Raw genomic sequence first — 12294 nt, forward strand, 5'->3', positions numbered from 1 at the left:
AATAGTTTTATTTTATATAGGCACATGAAAGATATGTTTATAATGTCCTCTAGATGTAGACATTTCCATTTCCTTTTTCTTTTTGAATCTTACTCAAGTGGCCCGAATTGATTCCCAAGTCTGCTGTTCAGTTTCTCCTTGTTGCCATACCTTGAGACTCAACTGCCTGAAAAGCAAGAGAAACCCAGGCTAACCTCAAGGAAACACCAAAGAAAACATAGGCACGACATTCGTTGTATTAGTCTGTTCTCACACTCCTTTAAAGAACTACCTGAGACTGGGTAATTTATGAAGAAAAGCGGTTTAGTCGACTCAGAGTTCTGCAGACTGTACAGGAGGCATGGCTGTGGAGGCCTCAGAAAACTTAACAATCATGGCAGAAGGCGAAGGGGAAGCAGACATGTCTTCATGTGGCAGTAGGAGAGAGTGAACACACTTATAAACAAGTAGATCTCCTGAGAACTCTATCACAAGACCAGCAACAGGGATAGCTGCCACCATGATTCAGTCACCTCCCACCAGGCCCCTCTGCTAACACTGGGGATTACAATTCATGAGATTTTGGGTGGGGACACAGAGCCAAACCATATCATGTGGCAAATCAGATGTTGACCCACACAATTAGTACATAATACTCCGAGATACCAGGAAATCTCTGGATCCTTAAGGTTTTACCTAAAAGTCTCTTTTAACTCTTTATCGGCCAGGTGCAGTGGCTCATGCCTGTAATCCCAGCACTTTGGGATGCCAAAGCAGGCAGATCACTTGAGGTCAGGAGTTCGAGACCATCCTGGCCAACATGGTGAAAGCCTGTCTCCACTAAAAATATAAAAATTAGCTGGGTGTGGTGACACCTGTAATCGCAGCTACTTGGGAGGCTGAGGCATGAAAATTGCTTGAACCTCGGAGGTGGAGGTTGCAGTGAGCCTAGATAGTGCCATTGCACTCCAGCCTGAGTGACAGCTAAACTCTGTCCAAAAAAAAAAGATAGCAAATGTAGCCAAATTAATATCAAGAACCATTAGAAGGCTGGGCATGGTGGCTCACACCTGTAATCTCAGCACTTTGAGAAGCTGAGGCGGGTGGATTGCCTGGCCAACGTGGCGAAACCCTGTCTCTACTTAGAATTCAAAAATTAGCTGGGTGTGATGGTACACGCCCATAATTCTAGCTACTCGGGAGGCTGAGGCAGGAGAATTGCTTGAACTTGGGAGGTGGAGGCTGCAGCGAGCCGAGATCATTGCACTCCAGCCTGGGCGACGGCACAAACAAAGAAACAAACAAAACAACCCCTAAGAAATGTAAAGAAATTGACCACAGAAGTTCAGGAGACTCCTTTCTGTTACTCCACATTTTTATATTCACAGTGTCCCGTAACCACCAGCGAAGTTGTATGGCTGTGTTTCAATCAGGTTTTGTATTTGTTGTGACTAGGTAGTTCTCAGTACCTTTTCTAGTAATTTTTAGCCTGTTCTCATTTATTTTTTTTGTATGAAATATACTGGGAATTCACATTATGGATGCAGGAAGCTGTAGTATGAGTATAAATATCTAGGATTTGACGTGAATGCATACGTGCTTTGCCCTCTCATTTTTTTGTGTTCTGGGTTAATAACCCCACTGCACAGATGTGATGCTGTCTACAACATTCCTTCCTTTTTGTTTCGCCTGTTTCTTCTGCTGTACTAAGCTACATGAGAGTAGCATTTTGGCTTGATCACTGCCGTATCCTTAGTGTCTAGGACAAGGCTGGACACAAGTTAGGTGCTCTAAGAATATTTGTTTAATGAAAATATGATGCTGGTAGTTCTCTGCCTCAAATCCTTTTGGAAGTAAAATGATTGTTTTAGGATATTTTAGGCTGTAAGTTGCAGGAAACCAAATTCAACCATCTTAAGTGGTAAACCCATCATTCTGCTTAGTAGAAAGTCTTGGGTGAGGGTGGGTTTTGGGGTCGGTGAAGTCAGTGGCTCAGCAGTGTGAGCTCTGCTGTCTCTGGGTTAGCTGCCCCCAGCTGGTTCCTCATGGTCAGAAGGTGGCTGCCAGCACAGTGAGCAACAGTGTGCTTCCCTGTTCACATCGTCTGAGAGACAGGGAGACTGGCTTTTGTTTGCTGGGGATTGTATGTTTGAGAACCTAAATGTGGTGGAGAAAGATTGGGGAAAAATGAAAAACATTTCCTTTCTTGGTAAGGACAGATAGCATGAATTGAAAAAAACTGCAAAGAGAGCAAGAAGCTTCAGCGTGCATGATTTTGGAGATGCTGGAGTATGGGGTGACTGAGGCTTGTGGCACTCTTTTTAAAGGTTTGGAGAAAGATGAGAAGTCAGCCATGCTTAGATATGGGGAAGGAGCTACGTTAGAGACTCATTTGTTCTTCTGAGGTGCCCATTTGGGCTTTTGCTAACCTTACAAACCTTAGTGCCTTAAAGAAATACCTAAAAAAGCTAAAGCAAGGCCAGGCACGGTGACTCATGCCTGTAATCCCAGCACTTTGGGAGACCGAGGTGGGCAGATCACGAGGTCAAGAGATCGAGACCATCCTGGCTAACACGGTGAAACCCTGTCTCTACTGAAAATACAAGAAAAAATTAGCTGGGCGTGGTGGCGGGCGCCTGTAGTCCCAGCTACTTGGGAGGCTGAGGCAGGAGAATGGCGTGAACCCAGGAGGCGGAGCTTGCAGTGAGCCGAGATCACGCCACTGCACTTCAGCCTGGGTGATAGAGCAAGACTCTGTCTCCAAAAAAAAACAAAAAAACAGAAAACAAAAGTGGCCCATAGTCTCAGCTTCCAGATAATAACTATTGATTTCAAAAAATAAAATGGGCTGAGTACAGTGGCTCATGCCTGTAATCCCAGCACTTTGGGAGGCCAAGGCAAGTGGATCACCTGAGGTCAGGAGTTCGAGACCAGCCTGACCAATATGGTGAAACCCTGTCTTTGCTAAAAATACAAAAATCAGCTGGGTGTGGTGGCATGCTCCTGTAGTCCCAGCTACTCGGGGAGGCTGAGACAGGAAAATTGCTTGAACCTGGAGGACGGAGGTTGCAGTAAGCTGAGATCGCGCCACTACACTCCAGCCTGGGCATCGCAGCAAGAATCCATCTCAAAAAAAAAAAAGCATGCAAATTGTTAACTATTTCAAACAGTACAGGAAGGGGTAATGGGACCAGTCACCCTCTTTGTTCTGTGACACACGCAGAATGGCCTCATTTTGTTTCCAGAGACACATCTTCCACAGGTTTTAGGATTCCTCCCAGGAGGCAGCCTGCAGCACATGCTGCTCTGCTTTGCCTGCCTGGTGATCTGTCCTGTGTGGAGGTACCCGCTCAGCAGTCCTCCATCGTGGGGCATGTTGGTGCGCTTCTGCAGTATATGTGATGTTGCAGCGAGTGTTTATATATATATATCTGTGTTGGTGAACCTCTGCACATATCTCAGTGAGGCAAATTCCTAGTCATAGTGAGATTGCTGGGGCAAAGTATACGAACTATTAAAGTTTCCATAGATTTTGCCAAATTTCCCTTTGGAAAGGTTGCAGCAGTTTTCTTTCTGCCATTGTGCTTTCCCCTTGCTAGGCATCTTGGAGGTTTTCATTTGTGCCCACCTGATAGGTACAGTAGTTAACTGTACAGTTGGAATTGTAGCTGTTGAATTGAGTGGGAAATTCAGTGTCTTTTTACGAGTTTGTTGGTCCTGTGTGTTCTTTTTTCTGTGAACTGCTAAATTACTGGCTTTTCTGTATGATATGTGTGAACTTTGTAAGTGAAGGAAATAAGCTCCTTGCTGCCATATGGTTATGAATATTTCTTCTTCTTCTTCTTTTTTTTTTGAGACAGAGTCTCACTCTGTCACCCAGGCTGGAGTGCAGTGGTGTAATCTCGGCTCACCACATCCTCCGCCTCCTGGGTTCAAGCAATTCTCCTACCTTAGCCTCCTGAGTAGCTGGGATTACAGGCATGCACCACCACACCCGGCTAATTTTTGTATTTTTAGTAGAGACGGGGTTTCACCATGTTGGTCAGGCTCGTCTCAAACTCCTGACCTCCTGATCCGCCCGCCTCGGCCTCCCAAAGTGCTGGGATTACAGGCATGAGCTGCCGCACCAAGCCAGTTTTTGTAATTTTAGTAGAGATGAGGTTTCACCATGTTGGCCAGGCTGGTCTCGAATTCCTGACCTCAGGTGATCCACCCTCCTCAGCCTGAGCCGCCGTGCCCAGCCGTGACTGTTTCTTCTAATTTATCACTTTAAAAGTCTCATTTAACTTTTTTTCCACACAGAAGATTTAAATTTTTATGGAGTTGACTTTATGAACCTTTTTCTTGATGACTTTTGTTTTTTTGCCCTGACCTGGCCACTCCATGTCACTCACTGCTGACACCAGTGCAGCACCCCTGCCTGGGCCATGTGGACCCCACTGGGAATGCCAAATGTAGGCACCTCAGGGCTCCAGCAAGCCACGAGAATCCCCCATGTCCTTGACAGAGCTAAATCCTGTGTCCCTGGGGCTGCTTTATGTTTGTTGAGTGGTGTTGGACTCAGTCAGGTGGGCTGGGTGGTGAGGCTGAAGGCGAGTGTGGGAGGAAGGGAGGGTACAGAGTGCGGGGCACATGAACCCCACTGAGGAGGTATTTGTTAAATGCCAGGGAGGTACTGAGCTAAAATGGCCTTGGGCCCTTCCTCAGCTGATGCTGAAGGGGATAAGGATAGAGACTTGGGCCGGACAGGCTATTCTCTTTCTGGGTATGATTTTGAACCTGCCTGTTTTTGTTCTGTAGGTGAAGAGATGGCGTTTGTGAAGAGTGGCTGGTTGCTGCGACAGAGTGAGTACAGGATGTGCAGCCTGCGATCGGCATTGCCGAAGGGCAATCTCTATTTCTGTTTGCTTAAAGTTGATCATGTTTAAAAGCAAATAACGAAGTTTTATGAGTGCTGTGGCCTTGAGTTTCCCCTTGGACATTCCTAGATCTCTGTGAACTGTCTTGCACACCACGGAGCTCCTCCTTGGTTGCTGAGTTGACAGGAACCAGGAAACAATGGCAGTCCCTGCTGCTTTCGCTCTCCTCGCTAGCATGCTTTACTTTTTTATTTTAATTTATTTTATTTATTTGTTTGAGATGGAGTTTCACTCTTGTTGTGGAGTGCAATGGCGCGATCTCGGCTCACCACAGCCTCTGCTTCCCGGGTTCAAGTGATTCTTCTGCTTCAGCCTCCCGAGTAGCTGGGTTCATAGGCACATGCCACCATGCCCGGCTAATTTTGTATTTTTAGTAGAGAAGGGGTTTCTCCATGTTGGCCAGGCTGGTCTCAAACTCCCGACCTCAGGTGATCTGCCTGCCTTGGCTCCCAAAGTGTTGGGATTACAAGCATGAGCCACCGTGCCCAGCTGCGTGCTTTATTATTAATGATGGATCTGGGACTGCCTGGATCTAACTGAGCTCAGCTGAGATACTGGAACAGAGGTGCTGGTCTCTCTGCCTCTCTTATCTGGGGATTGAGCAGCGACTCAGATTCTCAAATATTGGAGTCTTTGTAATTATGTGGCTGAAGAGTTGATCTGAGGCAATGAGTTAATCTAAAACCAAAACTTTTGTGTCTCCAGAAGGACTAGAGAAGAGACTCAGTTCTTTTTTTATGGGATTGAGATCCACTTTCCTAGGCTTATCCCTGCAAACCTATCTTTCATACACTGTCTGCTTATCTCTGAGGCTGTCACTCCAGGTGGGATTCATACTGTGTTTTATTTATATTTATTTGTTTATTTATTTTTTGAGATGGAGTTTCGCTCTTGTTGCCCAGGCACGATCTTGGCTCACTGCAGCCTCTGCCTCCCAGGTTCAAGTAATTCTCCTGCCTCAGCCTCCCGAGTAGCTGGGATTACAGGCACATGCCACCACGCCTGGCTAATTTTGTATTTTTAGTAGAGACGGAGTTTCTCCATGTTGAGCCTGGTCTCGAACTCCTGACCTCAGGTGATCTGCCTGCCTCGGCCTCCCAAAGTGCTGGGATTACAGGCAAAGTATTGGGATTACAGGCGTGAGCCACCGCACCCAGCCTCATACTGTGTTTTAAAGTGGGAAGAACCAGTCTTATTTATTAAAAAAAGAGCAAGCAGAATATTCTGCTATACTAGAAAGAGTGAAGTTAAGGGAAAAGTGACCACCATGTCTTTATGATTCTAGTAAAAAACTGAGCTGTATCACATACCATTGATTGTTCAGAGACTTGAGTTTATCTATGAGAGTTACTTTCAGAAATTTAGCTAAAGTCAAGTCTACCAGTGAGAATTGATGGCATACCTGAGATGGTTTATAAAAACTGTTGTTTATGAATTGTGTTCCTGTTAAATAGATTTTATGTATATATTCTTAATTCTCACAACAGCTGTATGAGAGGTAAGTGGTATTATTTCCAGTTGAAGAAATTGAGATTCAGTGAGGTTAGGTACTTGTCTAAGTGTAAACTATGGGTGACAAACCTACATTCAAAGTCAGGACTGTGTGATTTCAACACTGACATATGCACCTGGAGACCGGTCTTCAGCCTGTGTGTCTGTGACTAGTTCCATGTTCCCAACCTGGAGCTGAACCGTATGTCCCCTTGTCTGTTAGTCCTGTAGTCTTAGAATAGACAGAGGTGTCGTAATGTTAGCTTCACAAAGAAAGTCCTGGCTTGTTGGAGTCTAGCCCAAGTTTCCTAGTCTTGGGTTTTTTGGTCTCAACCTCCCCATGGTCAGGGGACATGGGGACCCTTGCTCAGACCTTGAGGGTGTGCCCTCCTTTGCTGGCCCTTCGGATGTCCTTTGCCACACCCTTGTTTGAGGGCAAGCTTTCCCTTTTCCACCACAACTTGAAGTAAGTGCTCTGTCAACATAGTGATCAGTGACCCTTTTGACAATTTTGTGCTCCCCATCACGCCTAGTGTGGTGAGGTACACAAAATAGATGTACTTTAAATAAGTCACATAGACTTTTCCAGTGTTCTGGTCCATGGTTGTTTCAGAAGTGTGTATTCAGACGACTTACTCTGTATATAACCCCATCCCCATACGTATGGGTTAATTTTCCTTCTTTCCTGAAAGTAGAAGTATCAATGCCAGTAAAACGAGGTGAGATATATTACATTCACGAGGTTGTAGAGCAGCAGAGATACACATGTGATGTGGTCACATGTAGGCAAAGCCAGCCTCAGGACTTCTTTTCCTGCCATTGCCACATATACTGTTGGGACCCAGTCCTGGCCTCTGGAGGACAGCCTGACTTGGGAGTCTGCAGCCAGGGCTTTGATGGCAGGTGAGATACTTGGGCAGAACTCCCTGTCTCTGTGTTTCTGTGGCTCTATTTAGTAGGGCTTTTTGTTTGTTTGAGACAGAGTCTTGCTTTGCCGCCCAGGCTGGAGTGCAATGGTGTGATCTCAACTTACTGCAACCTCTGCCTCCTGGCTTCAAGCGATTTTCCTGCCTCAGCCTCCCGAGTAGCTGGGATTACAGGTGTGCGCCACCATGCCAGGCTAATTTTTGTATCTTTAGTAGATGGGATTTCACCATGTTGGCCGTGCTGGTCTTGAACTTCTGACCTCATGGTCCGCCCCCCTCGGCCTCCCAAAGTGCTGGGATTACAGGCATGAGCCACCGTGCCCAGCTTTTTTTTTTTTCTTTTTAAGACAGGGTCTTGCTCTGTTGCCTAGGCTGGAGTGCAGTGGCATGATAACTGCTCACTGCAGCCTTGATCTTCCAGGTTCAGGTGGTCCTCCTGCCTCAGACTCCCAAGTAGCTGGGACTGCTGGCCTGTGTTAGCATGTCTGGCTATTTTTCTCTTTGTAGAGATGGGATCTTGCTATGTAGCCCAGGCTGGTCTCAAACTCCTGGGCTCAGGTGATCCTTCCACCTCAGCCTCCCAAAGTACTGGGATTACAGATATGAGCCATTACGCCCAGCCTATTTGGTAGTTTCTGCACAGCTCAGGTAGTCAATCAAGTGGATGCTTGGGTATCACTTAGTGGTCAGTTAGGCAAGTGCAGTGGACACCCCGCCTGGTGAGGAGAGTGCCTGATACTGGCAGGAAAGCCGAATGACACATATCTGGTTGACACCAGTTGCAGGCACGGCAACATAAAGGGAAGTACATGAAATGGGATTGTGTGTGTTGGCCAAGAACGGGGTGAGGTGTACAGGAACAGAAGGTGTAGTGGGCAGTGAATGGAAGTGAGGAAGGTAAAGAGATGACCAGAGCTACAACTGGCTTTTAAGTCCACTGCAGGGGTTTTCCCTTCATGCAGTCAAGGAAATTACTCTTTTATAAAGTTAAATACCTGGTCCAAGATCACAAATGAAAGGTTGAATTTGCTCAAGCTGACAGAAATACGTGAGGTAGTAGGATGTGCACAGCATGGGAGGCCAGGCAGGGCCTGGTCTATATCCTGCTGTGCTCACTGATCCAGTGTATGCATCAGGAAGGGGGGGCCTTCCACACTGTGGGCTTCTGTGGGAAATGGTAGGAAAGAGTATCTGTGAAAGCTCTTAAGGACAAAGGAAAAAAACTGTTTTTTCTTTTTTTTTTTTTTTGAGACGGAGTCTTGCTCTCTCCCCCAGGTTGGAGGGCAGTGGTGCGATCTCGGCTCACTGCAACCTCCACCTCCCGCGTTCAAGCGATTCTCCTGCCTCAGCCTCCCTAGTAGCTGGGATTACAGGCACAAGCCACCACGCCCAGCTAATTTTTTGTATTTTTAGTAGAGATGGGATTTCACCATCTTGGCCAGGCTGATCTCGAACTCCTGGCCTGAAGTGATCCATCCGCCTCAGCCTCCCAAAGTGCTGGGATTACACGCGTGAGCCACCGTGCCTGGCCAAAATGTGTTTTTTCAAAAGAGGAAGGTATTATTTTTATTTGCATATAGAGACATCACAGTCCAGCATTTTCTTATCTATCTAGCAAATTTAGACAATATTTGGAAATTTAGAAAGTTGAGAAGTTTGAGAGGTTTAAAGTTTAGTACTGTATGAGGAATTAAATGTTAGGTATGTTTCATTTGCTGAAAAGCAAGCTTTTTTAAAAAAACCCTAACCGGAAAGTGTTGGAACTTCTAAGTTGGTTGGCAGCATTCTCTGTTGACAGTGTGTGCTGCATGCAGCCTGTTAAAGCACAAGTGGGCACCCTGTGTTCTGCTTTCCCTTTCATTATGAGGGACTGCTTTGGGTAATTCTATATAGGTGTAATTAAGGGGCCAGGGGAAGAGTTCTTTTTGTTTCTGCTGTGAATTGGAGGACTATGTCCTTGCTCTTTTGGCGCAAAGCTAACCTTTCAGATTTCTAAATTTGGAAAGCTGAGCATGGTAGCATGTGCCTGTAGTCGCAGCTAAACGGGAGGCTGAAATGGGAGGATTGCTTGAGCCCAGGAGTTCAAGGCTGCAGTGAGCTATGATCATGTTTGTGAATAGCCACTGCATTCCAACTTGGGCAAAATAATAAGACTGTCTCTAAAAAAAAAACAACCATACTATTTTTTTTTTCTAGGTACTATTTTGAAGCGCTGGAAGAAGAACTGGTTTGATCTGTGGTCGGATGGTCACCTGATCTATTATGATGACCAGACTCGGCAGAATATCGAGGATAAGGTCCACATGCCAGTGGACTGCATCAACATCCGCACGGGGCAGGAATGTCGGGGTAAGCTGGCCTGACTTGGCCAGCTTCTGTCTTCTCCTCTTCCTCTGTCTTGGTGGGAGCTGGGTCCTCTTCCTTCCCTGTTCTGCTTTCATTAGCAGATTGAAGAAGGGCTCCATCTCAGAGGGGCGACCACGGTGGGGCCCCAGGCACTTAGATTGTGAACCACATGGTCGGGACAAATCAGTTTTCTCAGTCCACGTCTCTTCTTCTCGTGGAGAGGGAACCAGAGCACTGGGAACCTCAAGAAGCACAGGCCACCCTAGACTGTGTTGATTTTGTACTCAGAAATGGGCTTCTGTTTGATGGTGACTCCAATCAATTGCTTAAAATCTGGGATGTCGGCCAGGCATGGTGGCTCATGCCTGTAATCCCAGCACTTTGGGAGGCCGAGGTGGGTGGATCACGAGGTCAGGAGTTCAAGACCACCCTGGCCAAGATGGTGAAACCCCAACTCTACTAAAAAAAAAAAAAAAGCCAGGTTTGGTGGCAGGTGCCTGTACTCTAGCTACTCAGGAGGCCTAGGTAGAGAATTGCTTGAACCCGGGAGTCAGAGGTTGCAGTGAGCCGAATATATTTTGTGGACGTCGTCTTTGCAGCTGGTCTTGTCAGTCAGCCTAGCTATGTTCTTTCTGCATTCTTGGAAAGGAAGAGGGTTCTTTCATAGACGTAGCACTTGATTTATTGTCTAGTCCTTTGCTTTTCTGAGCTGGTAGTTCTTAGAAAATGTAAGAAGAAATCCTGAAAAAAGTTCCTTTATTCTGCTTATTTTTCATAGATATTCAGCCCCCGGATGGAAAGTCAAAAGACTGCATGCTCCAGATTGTTTGTCGAGATGGGAAAACAATTAGTCTTTGTGCAGAAAGCACAGATGATTGCTTGTAAGTTTTACTTTATGTGTTTAATTTAAAAAGTATTTTCTATTTTAACTTCTGATTACCAAAAAATGAAAAGAATGGGAGTGGAGTTTTCTTTCAGGTGTCAGAATAAGGGACTCAGTGGATGTGTGAGAGAAATGCAAGAATCGCTTTTCCAATTCTAGTTTCTGCCTCTCTGAGACTGCCTGGGCTGATCCCATTGTGGTGAAAATGGCAGAAAGGAATAGCAGTCTCATCATGCTCTCTTTCCTTATTAGATTCACAGTAGGTAACGGGCATAGTTGAAATAAAATGACCAGAAAAGCAAGAAAGTAAAGAGTAAGGAAACTGTCAGTTCCTAGGGCTGCTGTCACAAATCGCTGAACACTGAGTGACGGAAATGGCAGAAATTCATTGTCTCATAGTTCTGGAGGCTGGAAGTCTGGAATCAGTGTGTCAGCAGATCCTTGCTTCCTCTGAGATGGTGGGTAGGATCCTTTCTTGCCTCTTCCTAGCTTCTGGTGGTTGCTGGTAGTCCTTGGTGTTCCTTGGCTGGCAGCCACATCACTCCGGTCTCTGCCTCTGTTGTCACATGGCCTTCTTCTGCTGTGTCTGTGTCCAGAATTCTCTTTTCTTATAAAGGACACCAATCATAATGGATTAAGGACCCACCTTAATTCACTGTGACCTTATCTTAATTTGATTCCATATGCAAATATCCTATTTCCACATAAGATCCCATTTGAGGGTACTGGGGATTAGGATTTATACATATCTTTTTCATGAGGACACAATTCAACCCATAATAGAGACTTTTGAGAAAGGTGGTGAAATGGATTAGATCATCTTCCCTGAGGGGAAAACATTTCAATGGTGCAACCAAATAAAGAAGTTTGATCTCAAGCACAAACTACAAACAGTTAAAGAAAGAAATAGATGATTCTACTGAGATGTTCTTCAATCCTACCCGAATCCCAGAAGCAGTAACAAGATGAGTTAATTAAATCTTGCAAATTTTCAGTATTACCCTGTGATCTGGAGTGATGCTGATTAAGTGTAAGTTACTTTTTGGAAAAGCTAAGGAAAAAATCCTTGAGAATGTGATGTCCTTGGGGCCTCAGCAGAGGCTGGACGGTTCTCCCAGGACTCATCATTGCAGGGCAGTGAAAGGCACTGAAGTTCACAGGAGTTGGGTAATTTTCTGGCTGGTGAAGTGAGCCCTAGCATGGGACATTCAAAGGAATATGCTCAGAAGAGAGTGTAGGACCCAGATTTTTCAGAAAAGACTTACTCGGTCTCAGAAGAAATTTCCTTCTCTTTTAGCCCTGTGCCCTCAGATTACAGAACGTTGATTGTGAGGGTAACACCTAGCCATCAAACTGTTGCTGGGCTGGACTGAGGTGGAACAGGGTGGAACTACCAGTTGATACCAGATTAGGTAAGAAGGGTGTCAAGGAGAAATAACTCATACTTTATGAGAGCAAACAGCAGTTTTAGATATCACTTCCCATGTTAAATGTGAGCAGGATGTAAAGAAGTGGCTTGGCAACTATGCAGATATACCATGAAGGAAAAATAAGAAAAGGAAAATGGAAGCCTCAGGAAAAGCTCCTAGAGTGGAGGAAAATAAAACCCAAGGAACAGAAGCAGAGTCTTCAGGAATGCTTTCCTGGCCACCATATTTAAAATTACATCTCCCTGTCCCCATACACACTCACCATCTATCAACTATTTATCTTGTTCATCATCTGCTTTCATTAGAATATATGCTGTGTG

General features: G+C 45.5%; 1 protein-coding gene across 5 annotated transcripts in view; it reads left to right on the plus strand.

The window, feature by feature from the left end:
- The window catches only part of PLEKHB2 (pleckstrin homology domain containing B2), a 45008-nt gene that overhangs the window by 12044 nt on the left and 20670 nt on the right, over positions 1–12294 (plus strand). For 4 of the 5 annotated variants that reach the window (XM_032145821.2, XM_032145822.2, XM_032145823.2 and 1 more), the window contains exons 2-4: positions 4780–4824; positions 9512–9664; positions 10440–10542. In XM_032145821.2, the coding sequence (XP_032001712.1) occupies positions 4788–4824; positions 9512–9664; positions 10440–10542 (293 nt within the window). In that variant the 5' untranslated portion in view covers positions 4780–4787. Of the gene's footprint in view, positions 1–4777; positions 4825–9511; positions 9665–10439; positions 10543–12294 lie in introns of all 5 variants that reach the window. The other variant, XM_058434379.1, reaches the window with a different exon arrangement.

Source organism: Hylobates moloch, unplaced genomic scaffold, assembly GCF_009828535.3.
Source record: "Hylobates moloch isolate HMO894 unplaced genomic scaffold, HMol_V3 SCAFFOLD_24, whole genome shotgun sequence".
Lineage (NCBI taxonomy): Eukaryota > Metazoa > Chordata > Mammalia > Primates > Hylobatidae > Hylobates > Hylobates moloch.